Source organism: Nematostella vectensis, chromosome 14 (genome assembly GCF_932526225.1).
Source record: "Nematostella vectensis chromosome 14, jaNemVect1.1, whole genome shotgun sequence".
Taxonomy (NCBI): Eukaryota; Metazoa; Cnidaria; class Anthozoa; order Actiniaria; family Edwardsiidae; genus Nematostella; species Nematostella vectensis.
In genome coordinates, this window is record NC_064047.1 from 4,798,463 (window position 1) to 4,823,593 (window position 25,131).

At 41.0% G+C, this 25,131-nt stretch overlaps 4 protein-coding genes across 10 annotated transcripts in view; 2 read left to right on the top strand and 2 right to left on the bottom strand.

Moving 5' to 3' along the window:
* The first annotated feature begins 7,286 nt into the window (after nt 1-7,286).
* LOC116611465 lies at nt 7,287-13,365 on the top strand. Its single transcript, XM_032371815.2, has 3 exons — nt 7,287-7,755; nt 11,952-12,178; nt 12,635-13,365. Exons 1-3 carry the CDS (start codon nt 7,635-7,637, stop codon nt 13,286-13,288), a joined length of 1,002 nt encoding a protein of 333 aa, XP_032227706.2. The 5' UTR covers nt 7,287-7,634; the 3' UTR covers nt 13,289-13,365.
* A 1,954-nt stretch (nt 13,366-15,319) lies between these two features.
* On the bottom strand, nt 15,320-15,694 carry LOC116611472 (prostatic spermine-binding protein-like). Its single transcript, XM_048722078.1, has one exon. It carries the CDS (start codon nt 15,692-15,694, stop codon nt 15,320-15,322), a length of 375 nt encoding a protein of 124 aa, XP_048578035.1.
* A 329-nt stretch (nt 15,695-16,023) lies between these two features.
* LOC116611466 lies at nt 16,024-22,954 on the top strand. The gene is made up of 7 exons (XM_048722079.1): nt 16,024-16,232; nt 16,695-16,771; nt 17,414-17,573; nt 18,070-18,295; nt 21,390-21,435; nt 22,071-22,224; nt 22,570-22,954. The coding sequence occupies exons 2-7, from the start codon at nt 16,705-16,707 to the stop codon at nt 22,793-22,795; spliced, it is 879 nt and encodes a 292-aa protein (XP_048578036.1). The 5' UTR covers nt 16,024-16,232; nt 16,695-16,704; the 3' UTR covers nt 22,796-22,954.
* Nucleotides 22,955-23,143: 189 nt separating this feature from the next.
* The window catches only part of LOC5503464 (mucin-19), a 28,849-nt gene continuing 26,861 nt past the window's right edge, over nt 23,144-25,131 (bottom strand). For all 7 annotated transcript variants that reach the window (XM_048721777.1, XM_048721778.1, XM_048721779.1 and 4 more), the window contains one exon: nt 23,144-23,559. In XM_048721777.1, the coding sequence (XP_048577734.1) occupies nt 23,409-23,559 (151 nt within the window). In that variant the 3' untranslated portion in view covers nt 23,144-23,408. The remainder of the gene's footprint in view (nt 23,560-25,131) is intronic.

Here is a 25,131-nt window from a genome sequence, read left to right on the forward strand (position 1 = left end):
TCTCCCTGTATTCTCCTGTATTTCCCTGTATTCTCCCGTATTTCCTTGTTTCTCCTGTATTTCCCTGTATTCTCGTTTATTTCCCTGTATTCTTCTGTATTTTCCTGTATGTCCCTGTATTCTCCTGTATTTCCCCTGTATTCTCCTGCATTTCCCCTGTATTCTCTTGTATTTTCCTGTATTCCCCTGTATTCTCTTGTATTTTCCTGTATTCCCCTGTATTCTCCTGTATTCCCCTGTATTCTCCTGTATTCTCCTGTATTTCCCTGTATTCTCCTGTATTCCCTGTATTCTCCTGTATATCCCTGTATTTTCCTGTATTTCCCTGTATTCTCCTGTATTTCCTTGTATTCTCCTGTTTTTTCCTGTATTCTCCTGTATTTTCCTGTATTTCTCTGTATTATTCTATATTTCCCTGTACTCTCCTGTATTCCCCTGGTTTTTCCTGTATTCCCCTATATTTTCCTGTATTTCCCTGTGTTCTCCTGTATTTCCCTGTATTCTCCTGTATTCCCCAGTATTCCCCTGTATTTTCCTGTATTCTCCTGTATTTCCCTGTATTCTCCTGTATTCCCCTGTATTCTCCTGTATTCCCCTGTAGTTTCCTGTATTCTCCACCACTCCTTTCCATTGCTCTTGATTGTGAAAATAAAGCCAGATATGCTGTGCGTTTCAAATTTTCCACTCACAGCCACTGTAAAATTGGTAACGTAAACCAAGTGAATAATTAAGTTTTCACTGGATCGCACTCACGTGGCACACTAATTGTAAACGCCCGATACGACAAATGTACATTTCAGGCGCAATACCAACAACACAAACAAACTCGTTTGTTTCAAGTACTTTCACGTCCGCTTTAGGAGGACGGGACGCCCTAAAAAAATCAGCGCGCGCATTTTTAGGCTTGCACCAAACGAAGCGCGCGCTGCATGCCGGTAGTTGAGGTAGGTTTCCACGGTGAGTGCGCGCGCATGCTTATAGCTGGAATGGCCTATTTGTTAGGCAGCCATGTTCACTTTTTTCGATGATTTTAGTATCCCAAGTATGTCCTAATGGTTTAAAAAACGATATTCCCTAGTCGAGGCAGAAATAAGATTTTTATATATTCGGACAATTCAGATAGCGTGAACTCCAAAAATAGCTCAATCCTTCAAAATAGGGCTGGTATAAAACGTTTATAACGTGTATAAAACGTGTCTTTGTTGAAATAGCGTGCATGACCCTAGTAATAAGGCTATTCCATAGCACTACTGGTAGTGTTGCTATTATTATATCTCGTACTCTTTTGAACAGTTTAAAGACAAAACATTTTTACTGTTACAGAATATGTTGAGTTGACGCTCCTGGAAAAACTTGCCATACTCGGCGAAGAGTATGACTATTGAGTATACTTGGTTCCGAGGGGTAAACCTCTTTTCCAGGGAAAACTGTCCCATTTATTAACTGTTATAATGACATTGATTAGTATGATTAACCATACTGAAGGCTAGTAGTATTCTACCAAAGCAGACAAGGCTGGCCTAGCTGACATCAGACACTTGCGATTATAGGATCCTGGCTCACTGAAAGGATGCGAGCAAGTTCAGGGCGACTCAATGATGGAATGATTATTTTTTGTTTTTCGGGACAATACGAGACACGGCCCAAATAACAGATATTTTCAGCTGCACTTAAAGGTATCTACTATATATCTCATCAGCCTAACTATGCAGTAGCAGACCACTCTGCGGCAACTCTTATCGGCAATTATCGCTTTTGCGTTGTGCCAGGCATAATCCATAGTTTTCTTTATTTTCCGCTGATGGCTTTGACGTTCGTAAGGCTATAGGGAAATACAGCCGCTGCCACATTGATTGCTGGCTCAATCTGCCACATAGTTCTGTACCCAACAGTGCTCTCCTTTCCTCTCAGCTCTTCTTGTATTGCATCAACTTCCATTGAAGCCACTGAAGCTTCGTCGGCCAATCCTTTTTTTTTTTTTCGCTAACACTCTTTTAAGCTGTCGTAGAATTAAGGGAATTTGATAAAGGTAAAGGTGTGTTTTTTGAAAAACCTGTATCAATAGTTCTTAAACTTTATATTTGCAAAAAAAAATCCATAAATCGCATTCTAAGACGGCTAAAATGGGCCATTGCAGTGCTGTTTCCCGTGACCTGTTGACCGTGAATTAGCGCCAAATCTTTGACTTTTCCAGCGTATTATTTTTAGGCGAGATCTCGAGCTTGCCGGGGCGTAAACTAGCGACAGGTTTTAAAATATCGCCTTCAAATTTTCGGCATCTGATAGATCATTATGCCATGTCATAAAGTGTGTGAGGAATTTTCGATCTTTGACTGAAGATCGCTTTTATAGCACTTTTCCTGTCCAAATTTCCGCAGAAATGAGCGTTACAACTTTGATTCGTTATATTTTGTTGACAGTGTCAAATAACAAAAAGTCTTCCATACTTTGGTATATCATCTATCTGTCATTGAGATGCAATTACATGCAAGTGCATGCGCTCTTTTCTTTAAACTCTGACTGGCTTATTTGATACCGATTTTATTATTTAATTATTTTTTACAAAGTCGTACTATATGCTAATAAATTACGAAGTCAAATAGCTGCAGGAAACAAACCCAGACCACGGGCCACCTGTGGATTAACATAAATGAAACCCATGCTTGTAAAATACGGTACAATATGAGAATACGCATTTGTTCGGAGAGAGAAGAGGGGGGGGGGGGGGGGGGGCGCTTTCGCGGCTTACTAACGCGGAATGCTGCATTTTCAGTCAGCCGTTTTAGAAGAACAGGTTATGGGAAGACATCTCAAAGAGAAGAACTACAAATAATATCTTTGTGTATATTTAATGACTTCAACCGAAAATATCGCTCTCACAAAAATCAACAGATGGGAATGGATGCTTTTTCACACTTGGTTCTTTGCTAGGATAATAAAATAAAGCCCCGATCCCAGCACTTGTCGCATGCCTGGGTGTGTATCGGCGGCGAGATAAGTTCAAAGAGAAGGTGAGCTGTCAATCAATCATGTCTCATACCAACATCACAACATTGGCCGTAACTAGGCAGGTTTTCGAACAATAGAATCGAGCGTTGTTTCACTCCCTTCTTATTTTATATAGAACCTAAATACGAAGTTAGGTTCGGAGAGGGCTCGGGCTTGTCACGAACACTAAGAGGCTATGGTTACACAGTACCGTTCAAATGTTTTGAGACTTGAAAACAACGATCGCTAGGGTTTTTAGACAAGAGAAATAAAATATAACAAGAGGCAACTAAAAAGGATTTCGCTAAATCAGAAGGCAGGAGACATTTTGGATTATAAGGTTGAAAATATTATATTCGCTGAGTTCAATATTCAACATAAATTGGCCGGGGAATCATTTTTGCTTATTTTATAAAGAAATCGCTGACAAAGACAAAGTATCTTAATTCCCGTGGTCTGAAGTATTATATCATCGTTTTATTTCCCACTATAATATTACACTTAATCACGACTAGCATCATATAACCACTTTTTGTCGTCCAAGGGGTTGGTTGGAGGGGGCGGTTTGTAGTCTTATATATCATATGAAAAAAGGTAATATATGACGATCCTATATAAGAAGAAATTACAGTACTTTTTGGCAGCAAGTGGACTTTCGCGAGCCCCCTCCCCCCCCCCCACGCCCCAACCCACCCTCCCACGCCCCAACCCGCCCCAATCCTTTTTGTATGTGCGCCTGTTGTTATTATGGTTCAATTTTTTGATCAATCAATCGAGCAAGCATTGAAGGTCATCTCGCTTATAGACCTTACCGTCCAACAGTAATATTGACATAACTCTCTCATACCGCCACCCACTGTATAGAATATTTAAACAATTTTATACAAATAGAGCACGGAAAGTAAACAGGGATCAAATACCTCTTTTGATAAGCACGCAATATTTGTTTTTTTACTTCTTTCGAACATTTTATTTCTTAACAAGGAAATTAATCATTAACAAGAGAGTCCGTAACGGCATACCCATACAACACGTTTCAATAGCTACATTCAAGGACTGTGACAAATCATAAGCATTTGGCTCGCGTATTGAGTTTGGACGAGTGTTTAGGTGCGCTAAGGTGATGAATTCCAATGAAGTGGAGCTAGACGAAACGCAACAGGAGCTCGAAAAGACTAAGTTACTCACTCAAGAAATCGGAGGCGCAATAACAGCGATAGAACGCACTGTGTTTCGCGTACGAGAGACCGGGTACACCACAATCGCGAGCATCCACTCTGCCGCAAATAAAATCATTGATCAAATACGACTCCACGAGAAAGCCTTGGTAGCTAGAGTCAAGGAGGTGACACGATGGAAAGAGACGTGTTTGGTGAAACAGAAAGATGATCTTAAACACTTGGTCAAGGAACTACAAGAAGCAATTGAATACACAAATGATGTAATAAATCATAACAGTGCTAGCGAGGAGTTCGTCGACTGGCAACAAGCTTTAAGAGAACAGTTCAAGGATTTGAGAAGCATGTCGGATGAATACGATCGCTCGCCGAAATGCTCACCATCACTAGATTTCAAATTTCTGTACGAAGACGACTCGTTTCTTCAAACATTTACTAGTTTTGGTGCAGTCATAAGTGAAATACCGGAAGTGAATAAGGCACAACCGGAAGTCGAAGAGAAAAGTGAATCAGGAAAGGCAGTTGATCATAATGGCACTTCCAGAGTGCCGCTGATAACATTAAACGGAGAGTTGATGAACTTAAGCGATGAGTCAGAAAATGATGATGAAGACTCCGATTGTGACTATGATTACGATGATGATAATGATATTCATTGCGTCGAGGAGGTCACGGAGCTGAGCACTCTTCTCTAGTTCATCTTTGCCTCCGTTAGCCCCCTCCGCAGGCGTCTCTAATAGAAACAGAGAATCAAAGAGAGAAACGCCACGCTGTGTCGGGAACGGAGGGCCACAAGTTTATTAGCTATGCTATTATGTGTCACCCTCATTTTAAATAAAGTCTTTATTATTATTATTATTATTATTATTATTATTATTATTATTATTATTATTATTATTATTATTATTATTATTATTATTATTATTATTATTATTATTATTATTATTATTATTATTATTATTATTATTATTATTATTATTATTCCTTTGGTAACCGGAAGCGTGAAAACCTCTTCTCCCCCCTGCGCAAATTTGTCTAACCACAGGAATCCCGATTTAGAGTTTCTCTCTTTCTCTGTTTCTACTACGATGGGGGTTTCTACTACAATTGGGGCTATGCCTCCGTAGGCGCTATAAAGGACCTTCTTACACTCTCAAGTCCTTCTAACGGTAATTAGAAGCCTAATCAAGCCTAAGCCATTATCGATGCTTTCGATACATGTCCTTACTAGGAGATCTCAATAGAACCTTCAATCTCTGTCTTCAATTTTTCTATATTCTTTAAATTCCACAAGGTTAAAGTTCGCGGACTTTCCTCGAGTATTTTAGTTTTTCAGTTTAGCGATTTTTTTGAAAGATTCTTTGAAGATATAAATGACCCAATTAATGCAGAGTTGTAAAAGGGGATGCGGTAACATTAATGTTCCAAAGAAAATAAATACAACTATTTCAAAAAGGGTTGCAAATGGCGATTGGCAAATTGCAGTTCTACGACCCAAGGGTACCATGGGTCTCATTATAACTCATCAGAATGCAGGAGAACATGGATCAATCATACAATAATTAATGAAAGTCCATCGAGGTTTGGCTCTGGCATCATTGGAGTATTCTATAACTTGAATTTAAGCGAATAATTAGTGCCCTTAATCACTTTCGGGCTCGGAACTGCCATTCGCCATTTGCTATTCGCCATTTGCCATTCGCCATTTGCCATTCGCCATTTGCCATTCGCCATTTGCCATTCGCCATTTGCCATTTGCTATTCGCCATTTGCCATTCGCCATTTGCCATTCGCCATTTGCCATTCGCCATTTGCTATTCGCCATTTGCTATTCGCCATTTGCCATTCGCCATTTGCTATTCGCCATTTGCTATTCGCCATTTGCTATTCGCCATTTGCTATTCGCCATTTGCTATTCGCCATTTGCCATTCGCCATTTGCTATTCGCCATTTGCTATTCGCCATTTGCTATTCGCCATTTGCCATTCGCCATTTGCTATTCGCCATTTGCTATTCGCCATTTGCTATTCGCCATTTGCTATTCGCCATTTGCTATTCGCCATTTGCTATTCGCCATTTGCTATTTGCGATTTGCTATTCGCCATTTGCGCTGACTATGTTTACTAAATTGTTCGAATAGCGGTAAACTCCTTTGACATCATTAACATTTGAAAGTACTATTTGCAATGAAACTACCAAAAAACATTTGCAATTCAAGGCAGATACTTGATCAACGGTATATTTTTGTAAGTATCCCAGTCCTTGCTACTCTGAATTAGCAGGTTTTAATTCTACGCCTTGGTATTTACATTGGTATTGCAAATAACGATGTTATCGGCCTTCTTACTGTAAGAATCATAGAAATAAAGCATATAATATTTAAGATTTTAGAAATAAACACTACCGTTAGGCTTTAAGGTGATTTGAAGAAAAATCAATAGTGTACATTAGTCAGCACAGCTGCTACAGCATAATCTCTATTTCTGAACATTAGATAAAATAGATCATGGTGCTAACACAACATCAAAAAAGTATTCCTCAAGTAAAATCTGTTATTAACAATGTTAAAAAGATTTGAAATAAACAATCTAAAAAAAATCTGACCGTTGATCCCTTTAATTGTTATGCTCAGTAAACAAAATAACGAAGAAATGATATAAAGTTTCTCTCTGTTTGCTCTGGTTATTTGTTCAGACTTGCCAGGTGCATTGTTCTCGCCGGTTCAATTTCCCTTTTTTTGTAATTGCCAAACACTATTATTAAAATTACACAAAAAATGGATCAATTCTTGAAACATAATAAAGAACAATTTGACTTACGCACATATAACGCATATATGATTATAACATAGACAAACACTCCTTTCTTCGCAAAATATTTCCATCGAATTTTTGGATTTTTCGATTCTGCCCTATGCGTGCATCAAAAGGAAAAAGACAAAGGGTGTATTTTGTTTCAAAGCTAAATTAAACACAGTTGTTATAATACGGGCTTAAGTCGGCTTAGCAAGGTACCGGAAACATTGCCAACTGTTACATAATTTTTTACCTCCCTTGTGAAGCACCCTATCATGTCACTTCTATTTTACTGCGGTTTACCATAGTCTGGGAACTCTCGCCAGCAATTTCCAAAAGCTCAATCATCTTCTGGCTTCTGTTTTACAAATTTTCATTTGCAAGCACTGGTATAGTTTGAAAAATTACGCCAACTCCGTGAGGCGCAGACTAATCAAAAGGCACTAAATGACCTAAATGTTAGTTCGAAGTTATTGACAAGACGCGCAGAATATTAAAAATTGCAGTACTCAACAAAAGTAAGAAAGACAGCTGAAAGCTAAGAGGTGATGTTTTGGTTCACTATTTATTTTTGCGCGGGTGTTTCTCTTATCATATCTTACCAAGCGCAGTCTTAGTGAAACACTCCTGCTGAAGAAGACTTGCTAGCCGAGGTCAGCTTCCTCAAGTTAAGATGAAGCAGGCGTTGTGTATGAGGGTTCTTCTGTACATTGTGCCATTGTGGCTTGCATTACCATTTTGTGTGTTCTATCAAGTGGATAACGCAAGGAATGGGATGTTTGAGATTTTCAAAGGTAACAGAAGCACAGTCAGGGCTGTAGATTGCGTTTCGTTTATTTATTTGTCTCTTTAGACATTACATTGTATCATTTGAGGGCTTTGTGGCGAAACACGCCGCCATTTTTACGATCCCACACAATGGATTCATTTCCATCTTGACTATAATTGAAGAGAGTTAGGATCTTTTCAATCAAAATATCGTCGATAACGTATCAGACTTCATTCTAGGATTGGTATTTCGAAATTTTCTTGCAAATTAACAGTTGGATCTTCAATTGTGAACAATGCCAAATGAATGGTTGATCGACATTCTTCAAGGAAAGTACTGAGTTTTTTTTGTAAAAAAAACAGATATAACATTCAATTACCACAAATAAATACAAGTAAGAAGACGGATAAGCGGATACAACTAGCCTGTGTAGCGGCTCCAGGGAAGGTCGCCCGCGCGCTCGCTTTTTCTTATCTCGCCCCCACTTCCGCCGTCCCTCTCCCTTGAGCCGCTAAGCAGGCTAATGTTATCGAGGTCAAGGGAACAGGCTGATATCCGCAGTAACTCCAGTTCGCTGACCTGATCCTCTATGATGCTGTTTAGCGGGACGATTACAAACACAAATGCTTTTGATTTCGTTCTCGCTTCGGCAAGAAACACAAGGGTTTTTCAAACCCCGTCGGCATAATTGCCAACGCATCATTCTTTAAAAATAGCTTCCCCAACTGCTCGTTCGTTATGGCAAAATCCGGTCGTTTTGAATCTCGTAGGGTCGACCGCAGGCATTTTCTCGCGTTGATACGATGCGTTGATGGATGTACAACACATACAGCTATTTCAATAAACGTTGTCCAAGAGCGCTCGGCCGCACGCGCTCATACCGCGAGGTGGTATGGGTAATATATGTTGTAACAGGTTTTCAGTAAATAAGCCGCAGTCTTATAGTGAAGACCTTCGCTGGCGAGTTATCTGGATGGTACAGTTCCTTGCATCATCTATCGAAGACACTGCGGCATTTCTTTCTATGTGCCGCGCACAATTGTAAAAGGTATCTGCAAAAATAGGGACAAAAATAGGGACGACAACGGCAACGCGAAAGACGACGGCAGAAAACAATTGAGAATTCAAAGATCCAGACGTGAAATATACTCTGAAATTGACTTTGTCTGATACATTTCCGCCGTTTTTCTTCAAACGACAACGTGAAAACTCCAAGTTTAATGGTGCAGCGAGGACGGGAACGTGTGCGCTGAAAACTAGACTATCCTTTTTCGCTATGCTAGAAATAAAATTCTAGGTTTTACTATAGTTTTTGGGGAAATACATAAACGAGTGAATTTTATCCAAACTAGTTTGAAATTGAGCGCAAAGTATGAAAGCTTTTTGGGTTCTCCCTGCAGTCGGTCGCCGTCGTCGTTGCTATTTCGTTCAGGCACTTTGCTAACAGGTTTTATTTTAGTTTAACTATACGGAATCTACGTTTGATACTTCTAACGGGATAGGTGCCAAACCTTCTCTTGTTTCCTTGTTTAAGGACGCGCAGATATATAATTTAGAAAATTATCAAGACTGTACTGCCATTCTGATAGCGTTCAACGAAGTTCGTGTCGGCGATGAAGGATGGCAGAGCTTGAAACAACATATATTACCCATACTACCTCGCGGTATGGCAGAGCGCTAGCTCTTGGACAACGTTTATTGAAATAGCTGTATGACACGTCCCAGCCAATAGCAAGCCTTCGGTCTTTTAGAGACCGGAGTGAACGGCTAGGACAATAGACTACGGGCAGGCTCTCCTTTCTTCCCCTCTCCCCAGTCCCCCTACCCTTTACTTGAGCCGATACGCAGGCTACGATAACATCGAATCCATCTTGAGCGGTCGGTTTTCGATTGTTTACAGCTCTGCTAAAAACGCCACACATACAAGAAATTTACGAAGGCGCTAACACGGGACTCTACCTTCAAGGAAAACCTCGTTGTCTACGTAGTCGCCAAAACCCACTTGGTACAGACGTGGGGTATCGATCTCATGTCTTTAGCGATAACAACACCAAAACAATCAGCCCTCTTTAAAAATAATAAGTGAGCTTGTTTCCGTATTTAATTCGAATATTTTTGTTGCAATAACGACAGCACTCGTTCTTGGGCTGTTGACTGGCTTTTTCTTTTCCCGCGGATATACCGGAGAACACATAGTGCGAATAAACTAATAACAATATAGAAAAAATATAGACAATTAGAGCAAATATAGACAATTTTAACGTAGCGCGTTTATTTTGACAAAAAAACGAAAGTAAAATTACATTGCATATGAAGAAAACGTTGTCGTTTTGGGGGTCTGGTACCGAGGACTGTTAGTTTCTTTTCAGAGACTTACTCCAGTGAGTAAAGATGGTCACAGTCATTGTTTTTCTCTTCTGATTACAAGACATAAAATTTACGAAGCACCTGCGGTACAATGACCTTTAAAATATCAAGAATCATCCAGTTCATCCAAATAAGAAATATATTAGTTTCCTTATATGGAAGTGACCGCGTTTGGCAAAAACGACAATTGTTGGCTAAATTTTCTTGATATGTCAACAGTTCATGTGATTGGTTAATTTTGACAGCTTCTTGAGGACACACGCTGAGCGCAGCTTAGGGGCGGCGCGGCTAGAACAATGGTCTGCCGGCAGGCTCTCCCTTCTTCCCCTCTTCCCAGTCTCCTTCGGCCGCGCGCTCTCTTCTTCTTCTCTCGCCCCCTCTTCCCCCGTCCCTCTCTTTTGAGCCGCTACACAGGCTAGTCAGGAACCAAGTTAGGAACCGAGTCAGGAACCGAGTTAGGAACCAAGCTTGGAACCGAGCTTGGAATACCACTTTGTACGTATGCCATTTTGACCTAATAATAACTCTTTAGCGGAGCTCCCGCGCGGCTTCGAGCGGAGCACCATACACAAGGAAATAAGGAATCCTAGGATATTGCCCGTGGGCAGTTTCGGATATTTTTTTTCGCAGCGGGCTTTGCTTACATAGCCAAGTGACTTGGCGAATTTCGACCAAAAAATCAAAATCAACCAAAAAAAAAAAGAAACAGGTCTTAAAAATTGATAATAGGCGACGAGCACTTTGGGACGGAGTTTTATTATCCTAACAAGATTGTGTTAAAGAAAATTTTGACGAAAAAGAAAAACAATTTACAAGACGGCGAGCGCCACCGATAGCCAAGAAATACATAGCTTATCGGACAAACAAACAAAAGAATAAATAAGAAGGGATGCAAATACCCAAAAAAGTCTCTTTTTAGATAGTGAAGCTTCTTTGTAAATGCAAAATTTCCATCAAATATCGTCACAAAGCAGCACAAAGTGTTTGGTGTTTTATTTTACATCAAAAGTTTGTTCTCTACATACCGTGGAGTTTTCACAGTCCATTCATGCCGTGAAGACTGACATCTGAGCTTTCTTTTTCATTGTTTAGATCTATAGCACCTTTGGGATGAAGCCTGTAGCTTCCAAAAGGTTAAAATAGAAAAAAAAAGCCCGAAAAGTAGTTGAATTATATCACGGTGAAAACAACGCTGAACGGTAAAAAAAAACAAAAAAAAAAAAAACAAGTAAACCTTTTTGCTTGTGTTCCATTCATTTGGGCCCACGGATCATATTCTTCTTTTTACGTCTGAAGGGCTATTAAAACCAACATCTCTCACTCCAAGGTCTATTTGGTATCTTGTCTTCGCTTTTCATTCATTTGGGCCCACGGATCATATTCTTCTTTTTACGTCTGAAGGGCTATTAAAACCAACATCTCTCACTCCAAGGTCTATTTGGTATCTTGTCTTCGTCTTAGTTGAATGTTTTCAAAAAGCAAGCAAACAAACACAAAAAAACCTTATGTCGCAGGTGATAGGGGTGGTCCAGGGTTTCTCGAATAGGGGGGGGGGGGGGGGGGGCACAATGCCGAAAGAAGGGGTAGCCAATATATCAAACATATGAAAGATATTAATCTGTGTGGATTTACCTGCTTAGCCCCATATTTTTAAGTTGATGATTGAATGAATGAAACAGTTTTTATGGCTGCAATCATGTCTTAAATATTAAATATTGAAGAAAAAAAACTTAGACTTGTTTACTATTTAGTAAAAACGCTTTTAGGTAAAACTCATTCGCTTGCTATATATGCTCGACGCTACATAATTTTTGTAGAACTGAGGCTTAAGAAAGAACTGTCTTTTTTTATCAGGAGAACTTTTGTACAACCACATGATCTCAGCGCATCACGTGACCTCGCCGTTTGAATGCGGCTCACTTTGCACAGGCAACCCATCTTGCAGATCATACAACTACAAGCCAGGAGAGCCTGGTGAACAGGCCACGTGTCAGCTGAACAATTCAACCAAGGTAGCCAATCCCAGCGCGCTTGCCAAGCATGCGCAGTTCGAATACTACCAATGGTTTATCAACACGCAGGTACGTTTTACCTTGTTGAATGGTTTGGGAGAACATAATTGGATATCTTAACGCTTTCATTAGCCCACATAATATCAACACCAAAATTCTCCCCATTCATTTGTATGATGGCCGTTAATTGGAGAATTTAATGGGATGTAGATACACGGGGGGATGGGTGAGAGGTGGGGCTTGTTACAATTACAAACAGTTTTACCATACCCCTGCAATTAGGGGGAAAAGACTTAAAGTATTTGACTGATTTTCCCTCAAGTGCCACGACACAAGGCCGTAGCAAAAGGTGGGGCACTGGGGGCACGTGCCCCCCAAATATTTTTTTAAATTATAAGAAATGGACCAGTAGGGGCGTGACTGTGCCCGCCATTGTTTCTTAATAAGTCTGTATCGTGCCTCCCCCCCCTTAATTTCGAGGCCTGCTACGGCTATGCGACATAAAATGGACGTTCTTTGTTACAGTCCCTGCAGTCCTGCCTTGACATCTGGCGCATGCGCATGCACAGTGGAGAAAATGGCATCTTTATAATAAAGGATAGCAATGGCACTGACTTTAAAGTCTGGTGTGACTTTTACTCCGAGCCCTACATGGTTTGGACTTTGGTACTTTCCTACGCATATAAGAACAACCTGAAGTACCCATTTTGCAGCCGTTCCTTCTCGGATAACTGGCCCGAAAATGATGATGACCCAAACTGGAACAGTTACCGAATGTCCCTACCCAGAATGCAACAAATTGTTGCCCAGTCTACTCACTGGCGCGCGACCGCAGGATTTCCAGTTTACGGCGTCGATTATCGCGACTACGTGCGAGGAAATTTTGCGAGTTTTGACGTCATGAATTTTGAAGGTTACCTTGTGTGTAAAGATGTTGAATTGGTAAATGTTCGTGGGATCAACGGAAGGAATACCCAAGCTGCGTTTTCGCAACGCAACGAGGTCAGCACATTATACATCGTTAGCTCTTCTACTGAATGTGCGTTCAACGCTAGTGCAGGATCAGTTGATATGGAGAATAATTTTGGATATTATTGCGGTGAAAACAGAAACCTGGCATTTAGAGGAATGGAAAATGATAGTAGCACCACTCAGTGGTGGTTCGGGGGATACATGTGAGCATTAAGGGGCACTTGTCACCCCATGACAGGTAAACCGGAATCCGGAATCCATGAAAAAATTTGACTTGGAATCCGGAATCCCACTTACACTAGAGTCCAGAATCCAAGACTTAAGCTGGAATCCGGAATACAAGGATCCTGGAAAACAAAAATAGAATCGAGAATCAACGGGTAAAAAACCCCATGGATTCCGGAATCCACACACTAGGATCCTGAATCCAGAAACCTATTTGACAACCTGTCATGGGGTGACACTTGCACGGTTAAAGATTACTTTTAGTGGCATTTGGAAAGCTCTAGACCAGTCAAAATCATGCGGAATATTCGACCAGGGTCCGTAGTGCTACCAGACATATAGGGACGTGACAAATAGGGACGTTCGTCAAAATTACCTATACGGACGCAAATATCAAGCAACTGAGCACCTGAGATAAAGGTACGTCAAGAATACGAGTCCGTGGAAGACAAGGGGGGACACAGTGGCCAATTTATCTTTTGTGGGAGGGGAGGGTGGGTGCAAAAGTACACATGACCTATACGGACGCTAATAACAAGCAACTGAGCGCCTGACATATGGTTGGTTGGTTGGCTTTGGTTTCGTCGGACTTCCAACTGAACCAGTAAACTAGTGACAATGTCGCTTTAAATAGCAACAGGTACAGGTAGGATAGAATGATTGAGAAATACTAACTGTAAATAATTATTTCGGCGTTAAGTCTAATTTACGGAAAGTGTACCCTCACGAATAAACACACCTAATGATTAAAAATAATAGTTAATAAAATATAATCGCCAAACCAAAAAGCTGCATTTTTATCAAATAAAGCTTTGTACTGCATCAGAACTCTTTAATCGGCATAATGGCCCAGTATTAAATAAGCGGACAAGAAAACCCTAAAGGAGTTATCCCAAGGAAAAGTCCCCTCAACGTATTTGAGCGGTGGCATTAATAAATGATAATAATAAATAATTGTCAAGCCCGATAAGGGAAGTCTACTTTGAGTTACAAGAAGTTCTTCAGATTCCTGTATCTCTATCGTATAATGACGTCATCACCGTATAGAACAAACGCACCCCGGTAGTACTGGTGGCTGTATCTGTCATTAACCGAGATAGTGTCTTTGATGGACTGGCACTAGTTGACAATCCGCTGGACAGGTGACAATACAAACTCTTCCAGTGTGGCATTGTCGCTTTTTGTCAAAGCGTTGCGAGAACGAAACGCTCTCCTGCAACTAGAAACCTTCGCGCTGGACCCATCACGCCCTCGGCTTTGATCTGGCCCCTACCGCTATGACAGCAGCTTGGGTCGGCCAGGCGCGCGTTGATCTGAGACGAGCTGATTTCCTTCATCGCCAGGAGGTATTCCTCTCTTTCGGCGCGATCATGCTTATCATGCCTGGCTCTGGAGCGACAAATATTTCCCCCATATTTGAGTCACCGTGCGACGCGATATAGATGAAACCGAGCCCCTCCTTGAGTCACTGCATCACCGCATTCTTGGTCTCATGATACTCGATCAGACATGTCACGTCGGGCAGTATTTCCCTGATCTTTAAAGTTTCTTCACTTGCTGCAGGGAGATATGATAACCTTCTGTTAAAAGGTATCACCACGTAGGCTGCATCCCTGTTGCGTGTCAAAGTTTTTGCGCTCAATCTTGGATTAGCGGCCAACCAGTACCACATGTTCGCAGTGCTTGTCTTCAGCGCATTCTCTTAGTATCTCAAGAGTAGTAAGTGATGCTCCAGTACGAATCGCCTTTTTTCAGAGAGGAATCTTCCGTCTGGTGATTGCAAAGCACCGAATGGGACCATAAAAGTAACAACTTCAGGAACAAACATAACTTCTTCTCGAGCGAGATGGTTCAATTACTAGTCGGTGAAGCTCTTTATGTAGATAGGACCCTCTCTGTTCTCAGGATAGCTAGCTCGGGGCATCACAGACGAAAGTCACTATCTCGGTCCATAGCTTCGTATAACCCTGATGCATGTTACTGATGCATGTTTTATTCACAAACCACTGGACGCTAGTGCTTTTCGCGCGGGCTCTGCAAGCACGTGTCTTGTTGATGCTCGTCATCGTCGCTCTGGTCTAGCGGTCTGTCTTGATGATGCTCGACATCGTCGCTCTGGTCTAGCGGTCTGTCTTGTTGATGCTCGTCATCGTCGCTCTGGTCTAGCGATCTGTCTTGTTGATGCTCGTCATCGTCGCTCTGGTCTGGCGATCTGTCTTGTTGATGCTCGTCATCGTCGCTCTGGTCTAGCGATCTGTCTTGTTGATGCTCGTCATCGTCGCTCTGGTCTGGCGATCTGTCTTCGAATGTCTCATCGCGATGAGCATCAGACCTCAAGTTACGACGATTCAAACATGATAAATAGATTAAAAAAGTCAAAACCCCCATTCTCGACTGCTCTCCCTCAAAACAACAAAGACAATGCAATGAGTGTTTATTTGACCTATATTCTATGATTAAAAAGAATCTGAGATCTGTTCTGTGGACTAACCCTGGCGTGCGCATAACATCATTACGATGGTAAGACTATGCCCTAATTAGCATAATTTCAAGTATTCTCATTTTGAAATAAGATGACGAAAAATCCTGAGTCCACTGGTTACAGGATGAACGCATATTATGTTTTCGAACAATTTTGAAAAGAAAGATAAAGAACTGCAGAATTCTCGATTAAATCAAAAGCATTTTCTCAAAGCTTTTTCAAACAAAGCGGAAAATAGTGGGAAAGGTGTTAAAAGTTACCTGTTTGCTTCTAATTTTTGTGTATTTGCAGTACACTCGATACCGGAACTGCTTTTCAAGAGTTCTCGCATCTTTGCGCAAACTGGGTCACTTTGAACCGTTGAAAAGCAGCAGAGTTCCATTATCAATCCCACAAGGCAACAAAAGCACCCGCTTAAACCAAACGCCAGAGGTCTTATCAAAGGTAAGAATGATGTACATAATGGCAACGGAACTTCCATTTTGAAAAGAAAACATATATCAAAATATCAAATCTCTTTTTTTTTTTTAAAAAAAGATCATTTCGGGGGTGGGTGGAAATCGTGTTGATTATAGTATTTCCAACTTCAAGAAACCTGCATCTCTTTGAAACCTGTATCGATAGCAAAGCGAACATCCTTTGTCGCCAAGATTCAATGTCTACTCTATCCACACAAAACGAGAATTTACAATAATATTTATAGTGTCAGGACATAACAAGAGCACGGGAGAGAGAGAACTGGCGCGTGTATATAGGGTAGTGAGGAGCATCGATCCCCTCCCCTCCCCTCTCGCAATTCCTGGGTAATCAGGCGGGGAACGTAAAGGGAGCATGGGCTGAGCATGCCTCCAAAATTTGACAAATTTCTAGATTCGTTTGCTCATAAAAGTTTTCATTTCTCTTTAGATTTTGAGAAATGCACTCCGTGGTCTTATCTATGGCCGTGTTTGCGTTCTTGCAGCTGAACGCAATGTTTGTACAGGGTAAGTTGAGAATTAACCACTTGTGACGCAGAGAGAAAAAATCAGCTCAGTATTTATTTGCCTTGCCATGAATTGAAGAGCGGTAGCCGTTAGTAAACCTAGTTTTCCTTTTTTCTGATTGTTCTTTTTCTAATTTTCTTTCTAGTTTATCTTGTACTCTTTGTGCGAATCGAGTGACCAAAAAGAAGTTCTTACATTTATAACTGAGAATAAGAAATTCAGGGGTTCGTATAGGAAAAGGACGTTGGTACCTCAAAATATGGATGCGTCAACTTGACGTGCGCGAGGAATTAATTAATGCAGTGTGCTTTAGCGAGGAATTTAAATATGGGGAATCAAACTATGCAAAGAAACAATTGTAAAGCTGACCCTATATACCATCCAGATTATTAGAGGGAAAATAAATCACCTGAGTAATTTAAATGGCGACGTTTTCGATGCTTCTTCGGAGCATCATACCGTTCGCTCTGACAAAGAGTTACAGATGGAAACGTCAGAAAATTCCTTTTTTTTAAGAAAAATCCCCAATAATAAAATTAAAATTGACCTTGTATTGATTTCCTGCCTTTGCTTATAGCCTCCACTGTAAGAAGGAATTGGCTCATAGAGACATTTTTTTTTTCATCCGATTACTTGACGCAGGGGAGCAATCGTGTCCGGCTGCAGTAAAGGTTGGCTGTTACGAAGACAAAGTTCACCACCGCGCCCTGGGAAAGCTGTTATTTCAAGACCGCTCGGAGACCGGGGATAGATTCAGTGGCGTGCTTATCGATTGGCATCACTATGACAAGTACTTGGAGGGGTGAGACTGACAAGCTAGGAAAGCACGGGTGTAAGCGGTTCTTACAGGCGCGTACACACGGGGATGCGCAGGGTGCGCGCGCATCCCATTTGCCGCGCAGGGGGGGGGGGGTGTGCTCAGTCATTATTGGAGGATTGTCAAGTACTATACTTTTCCCATATGATGCTGATAAACGAGCAAGCGAGGGGCAATTTGCTTCCGGACAGTTTCCGAAAGGCATTTTGATGATTCCCTGATGATCACCTGGTATCCTTTTCACTTGCGGTTTCTAAATTCGTTTATTTGCTCCTGATCCTAGAACTTTATTATTGATTTTCCAATTTGCCGGAAATTTTTTTCCGCCTTTTTTATCTTCGCTATGAATATTATTCGATGTGAAATATGTTTAATGCGTCGATTTTTACACAATCCGCACCCCCTTACTAAAAGCCTGCTAATCTGTGTTAATGTGGAAAAAAAAAAGAACTTAAACCCGATTTGTAACCAATCATTCCAGACTAATATGTCGTTGCGCAACGGCGGCGAAAGGGAAAGGCTACACGCACTTCGGCCTGCAGTTCTATGGCGAGTGTCACAGTGCACCGAATAGTCTGGCGAACTACGGGAAACACGGAAAGAGTGACAACTGTGTCGACCACAGACTTGTGGAGTGCGAAGACGAGACTTCAGATCACTGCGTCGGACTGAGTAACGCAAATTATGTTTACAGAGTCACAGGTAAGTAACGCAATTCCACAGGATGGTGTCACGCAATCATACCCATATTTAGTCAAGTAGGAGTCGCGTGACGACGAGGTAACGGATAACAGGATAAGGATCGTCGGGCAGAGTAACGCAAATTACAGTCAAAGGTAAGTAACGCATCTACAGGATAGCAACGTAATCAATCCAACTAAAAGTCACGCTGGTGTCGCGCAACGCTATTATGCCGTTGATAATCTTATGACGAGTACACAATGGAGTGTCATGGACTACGTCACGTGGAAGTCACATGACCATAAGGAAACTAAAATATATAAAATCAGGAATGTTTGAAAATAAGCAAAGTATGCCTTCTCTTTTTATATTCAAAGTAAATCTTGTTTATTTTTTTGATTGCAGGTTAAAAAAAGATTAAAAGGGAATGGTTGAAAAACACGTTAAAAACATGTGCTGCTTTTGAGGGCGAGGGTTCTAAATAAAGCCTTTCAATTTAACTATGTGTGTCTGGTGATAGTCGTGGCTAGGTGGCGTACTCGCGCGCGCTCCGACTTTTGGCGGCAAAATGACAACAACAAAAAGCCAGAAAGTTTTTATGTGAGAAAGGAGTTGTTGTCATTGGTAGCGCTGCTTGCGCTGGCCAGTACTGTTGTTAATATTTGCATAAATTATGTGTCATACCGCTGGCGCGCGCGGGCTTGCTCTCTCGGCATACGCCATCTTGTTGTCCTCGCTGGCTGTCAGTGTATATCTTGGGCTATCTTTCTACATGCAGGGGAGGATCCACGATTTTAAAATGGGTCGTGGATAATGGCCAGATAGATGGATTATAACTGATCCAGTGGTTCTTGGTAAATCACATAGATCTAACAATACTTCACACTGAATTGGATTTGTCGCGTCAGCAAAGTCAAGCAGGCGAAGGCACATGGACAGTACCTCCTGCCCTCAGACATTTATTCTCTTCAAACAAAGTGAATTTTTTTTACTAAAAAGGGAGGTGGATATCCACCCCCAATCCACCCCCCTGTATCCGCCCCTGAAATGGCGCTGTTTGTGCAGCATGTTGGCAGGGTCTGGATGGGGTTAACCGACTAGCGACAAACGGCTTAAAACGTAACTGACTACCGACAAAACATGAAAAAAAACTAGTGACTAGCGACAATTTTTTTAAAAATCTACTTAAATTCGGCCATTTTAGAATCTGCACTATGTATTTCCTGTTGCATCAACGTTTCAGTCAATTATTAATTGAATCTTGTTTATAGGTGAAATCTAGTACAAACAGACAAAAGCGAATACTAGCTTAGATTGATCAACTACCGACAAAGACCGATAATTCTTACCGACTACCGACAAATAATTGAAATTTTTACTGACTACCGACATGTAGACCCCCCCCCCCCCCCCATCTAGACCCTGTGTTGGGAGGTACTGTGGAGCAGTTCGCCTATTGTTGTCTCCATCTCCCCCTGATTCCAGCTACATTCTTATGCGCCAGGGTCCCTTCCCCCCTATTAAGTTGCATGTGAAGCGCTTTGGGAAATTACATTAGAAAACCCTTTACCAGCAGAATTCACAAAATCGAATTTACAAAATGCCCCTCAAGTTTTCTCCCATCGCGGGCTCTTTTACAGAAAGAAAACAATCAGTCGGACATAGATCGAAAGATAAAAGGGATGTGCTAAAAAAACACACACACACTGTCACCCTCTTATGTCCTGTTGATCAAAACTCGGATTCCGCGTGAGCCGAGGTAAGATAGAAAAAACAATTCGGTGATTGAAGGTACCAGAACGAACACCTTAAGTTAACGTCACAGTATGTATCGTGGCATAAGACTTCGTTGCCGTATGAATTACGTACCAGAAGCACGCTAAAAAGAAAAGATAGCATATGATACAAGAAGCCCACTTTTAATTCATAACAAAATATGTTATAAAATCATGTAATATTTGCGATAGTTCCCACGGGGCTAGGGTTGCTAGGGAGCTGTCAATAGGCCGGAAGGCGAGTAAGATTAACAATACTCCATTTGGTGTAGAGCCAACGCTCACTTGAAAGATAATCAGTAAACGGCAAAGGAAACAGCCCAGAGCGTCCCAAACAACGTCCCGAAGGTAAAGACAATTTCATATTATATACGGAATAATTTAAAACAAAGTTGTCTCTCTAGAAGATGATGAAAATATTTGTGTCACCAAGAGGCGTATATACAGGGAAGGCAATGTCTTTTGCGGTATGGTGATTGTTCTTTGTGATTGCAAGGTCTTAGTCATGTGATCTTCTTGAATGTAAGGTGAATGAGTCATATAAATCCTAAGAAAGAAGACGTTCAAAAATAATTGTGTTAAACGAAAACGCCTTCTAGGAATAAGTTCTTTAAAGAGAGAAATTTGACATCACCAAAACAGGATGAGAAAGCATTGATTTAGAGATACTTTTTAGGTTAAATTTTTAATTAATATAAAAGGATGTATTGCTAACCAATTTGATGAAATAGAACAAAACAGCAATCAGTCTTTGTCAGGGGAAATACAAGGAAATTACATCACCTAGTGTCATACGATTTTTTTCATTATCAAGGATAGAGCAACGGAAAATGAGTTTAACACTACTTCATAGATAAGCAGATACTCAAACAAAAGCCTAAAATATAATGACTTCAAAGGTTTGATTAAAATTTTCACTATGTAAATAACGTTACTTTTATATGATAGTGTTAATGTGTTTGTATTTCCACAACAACACTTAAACTTATAATTATATGCCCTATAGCCTTAAAAGATTTTCTTATTGACATGATAGAAATTTAGGTGAAACGGTTTTAAATAAATGGTCTTTTCTCCCACATTAAAAGAAATCATAGGCCAACATACATCCCTTAAAGTACCTGAAACAAAAAGCTCTCAATTTAAAACCTCAAGTTTTTTTTTGTTAAAGGGTTTTTTTTTTGGGTGGGGAGGGGGTATCTTAGTGGTCTTAGCAGGGGCTGGTACTCGATCATACACAGCAAAAGAAAACCTTAAACTTTTCTATCCAAGTCAATGTTTCGCTTTCAAACGTTACCACTTCTTTTCTTCTTTGCACTTGTGATTTCATTTGTCTCCTTCACAGATGATTCGGGTACTCGTAATCTTTCTCCTCGCCACGGTGGTTGAAGGTGGGTACACAGACCGGGAAACAATGCAAATCTGATTTGATAAGTGGCATGTTCTTACAAGCATTTTGATTATCGATATGATGATTTACCATATATTTGAATAGATAGAGTACAGGAAATCATAAATATAGCTATCGACAGGTGCTTACAGAAGAGTCTATTGTTTTTACAATATTCTTCACACCACAACTAGGGTAAAGAAAGTCAACACGAATATCGAATTACTAAACATGTGATTTATTGTGGTACTTTGTATCGGTCGTACGACGCTCTTAGGGAGATTGAGGGGGGGAGGGGTCAGGAGCAGATCTAGGTTTGGGCTGAGCGCCTGCCCCTTCCACCCCCTTCTATTATCAGATATTAGGCTTAAAATAACGAGAAAAAAAAAAAAAAAGAAATCTACGGAAGAAAAATGAATTTGCCCCCACTTTCTTAAAAGCTTTGCTTCGCCTCCCTCACCCAAGGGGGTAGGCAGGGGAGTGGCCGAGGGGGCCCACCACCCCCCCTCCCTTCTAGACAAAAATTTTTTAAGGATTTTTTTAAAATCCTGGCTACGCCGCTGTCCTAGATCCGCCCCTGGGGGTGGGAGCCTTGTGCGACGCCGATGTGTCTTTTCTTTTTGTTTTGCTTGACAGCTGTCAATCAAACATGCAGCGAAGATTTTTACAAACTCGGTTGCTTCAGAGACTCTCGCTGGTCACGTGGTATGAGCGAGCTGTTGATCAATGACCGTCAGCGCTCATCTCCAAACCAGTTAAACTGGAATGACTGGAACAAGTATCTACCAGGGTAAGCCTGTTTTTCCGGTTTAAGCAACCACAAAATAATTTAATATTTTTAATTTATATTTGTTTAAACAAATAAATTTCAGAGGCTTGCCCAATAGTAATACGATTTTGAGTATTACCGGGTTCCCTGTGCTAGGAGATGAACCGTGACGGATACAAACGCCTGGGACTATGCAGCACATGCACTTATTAATTTGTCGATAGAATTGTTTTATAGTTATTTGAGACTGGGTTATTTATAACTTAATACTGTGTCAAAATTTTAAATTCATTTAATCATTCTAAGGTCTCTAATTTTTTCAAATGAGTTCCGTCTTTTCACGGATACGGATGTATCTTATTGTAGGCTGGCGTGTCGATGCGCAGCCAAAGCCCGCGAGAAAGGTTACACACTGTTTGGAATCCAGTTCTACGGGGAGTGCTGGGCAGGCGCTGGTGCCTGCGATATGTATGATCAGCAGGGTACCTCATTACGCTGTGTGGGACAGGACTTCCGGTCATGTGACAATAGCGACAACCAGGCATGCGCAGGGGGCCCAAACGCTAACTATGTGTATTTGCTGACCGAGTGATGTAAGACAAGGCATGGGATTAAGGCGCGCTGTTAAATGCCCCCCCCCCCCCCCCCCGGCATTTTATTGATAACTTATATAATATATTTCATCTCATTATGTAGTCTTATCATTGCTTGACAGTCTCTAAATAGGAATAAAAAAAGGAATCTACCATCACATTTGCAGTCCCATATGTCCCAAGTAGTCACACTTGATAACTTATTCCAGTCCTTGCTTTCTTTGGCAGTTTTGGATTTGGATGATGGTGCAACACCCTCCCCCCCTCCTCCTCCGGCACCTTTACCCCCCCCCCCCAACCCCGTCTGGGAAGACGAAGTCTCACCCTACCAAACATCCACACTTTCATTTGATTTTCTTTCGAATTTATTAGACAATCATTTGATGAAAGCTACTAGAATTACTTTAAATGTTCCCTAGGAAAAATTACTTTCTTGGAGGCTACCTTTCTCTTGGGTAGTTATTAAAGTTGTGAACTAAATACTGCCCATCGCACGCTGTATTACATGATGGGAATAATACGAAGTTTTGAGACTTTCTCATAGGATCTGCCCGATACAATACAGACTATAAACTACACTAAAACACTAAAAACTAAGCTGCAAATATGGCTCTATGTGCTGCGTGATAGCGACGTGTGCTTCGATTTATGGGAACGTCGTCTACCTTTTCTTTTTCCAGCTTTAGCATGCATCGCGGACTCATTCTTCAAGTGTTTAGTCTTAGCATGCGTGTTAGGGTAAGCCTTTGATCTTCTCTGGGCTCTGCAACGTTTAAATTTTGCCGGTAGTTAGATAATACGTGCATTTTTAGATCTAAAAATGATTTCACAAAAATTATTTCATAAACCGGCGATAAAAAGGTTTTTGCATAATCCTACGTTAGTCTGAAGCTGTTTGAGAACTGTGCACATTCGTATAAGAGTGTCTCTAAATCAGTCGTGTATCATGCCAGTCGGTGCTAGTCCTTTCAAGCTTTTACGATGATAATCATGCTTATGTGTTTATTTAAAGCATGTTTCATAATAAAATCTAAAAATATTCATTGAGAAGCCATTTGTTTTGTTGCATACATAACCCCACCTATTTCTATCTCGTTCTAGTTAATATGATCCTTTTTGCTGTGCCTTTGTTTATCCTCCTACTTTGCCAGTTCCATCAAGAAAAAGATAACAAAACTATTTGATAGCTCTTTCTTTATCGAAATGTCATGATATTTCCTTCCTCTTCCTATGAAGTAAATGCTTTCAATTTGCTTTCAAAAGCCTTTGATCAGTTAAATGTACGATTGCCTGTCTAGTTGACATCGGTCTGGGACTTGCGTCCCCCGTCCCCCGTCCCCTGCGTCACAGTTTAATCATCTTTGACTTCAGTCTCTTTTTGTCGTTTCCTCTTAAATGTTTAATCGTGTCCACCTGTCCCTTTTTGTCAACTGTCGTGTCCGAGACGGATATTTTGTAGATTAATTGATTTTTATCATCGTCACTGCAACAGATGATTCATTGGTTCAGAAACACAGACAAGCCCCTTTTGCGCTTGTTCCATCTCTAGTGACAGCGTTCAAGCGATTGTTTGTCAAAACATCATTGTGCGCAAACCATGAAATACACCAACTTGCGGTTTCGAGAAACAAACGCCTGGATACCATATGTGAGGCGTAGAAAGGACTATCTCACGAGACCTGTCACACGTACGTTTGTTTACTCTTGTGACCTGTCTCGCAAAAAAAATAATTACAAGTCGCACGCGCATTTTTTTGCGTGTGACACAACCTTTTGCAACTTGTTTTGTGTTTCTCGCGTAAAGTAGAACGCTTTTCTACTTTTTGCAACAAATTGATTCAAGTCGCAGGAAAAGCTTTACATGTGACAGGACGCGTGCGACCTGCAACATTTTTTTTTTGCGAGACAAGTTGCAGCCGAAAAGTCTACGTGTAACAGGGCCTTTACTCGCACTCGCACGACTAAAAAGTCACGTGACTTTTTGAGTGACACATTCAAGCCAAATTAACACAGAGATTACTACGCCCGTAACGCCAGAGAGTGGCGAATGAAGGGATTTAATAAGGCCTTTCTGACAAAGAAACTTTTCTGGCTGAAACGTAAGCGCTGAATATGTTGTTTTTTTGTTGTTGTTATTTTGCCGCCGAAAGCCGGAGCGCGCGCTAGTTATCCCTCAAAAATGTCACGAGATTTCTTAGGGCAAAAATGCCTATTATGCGATGCGTCATATTGACGGCCTTCACACGCCTCCGAGCATCAGGCTAATACGCCATTCCAGCTATAAATTTAAGCGCGGATTACAATAGATATTTAGCTCAACTACCAGGATGCAGCG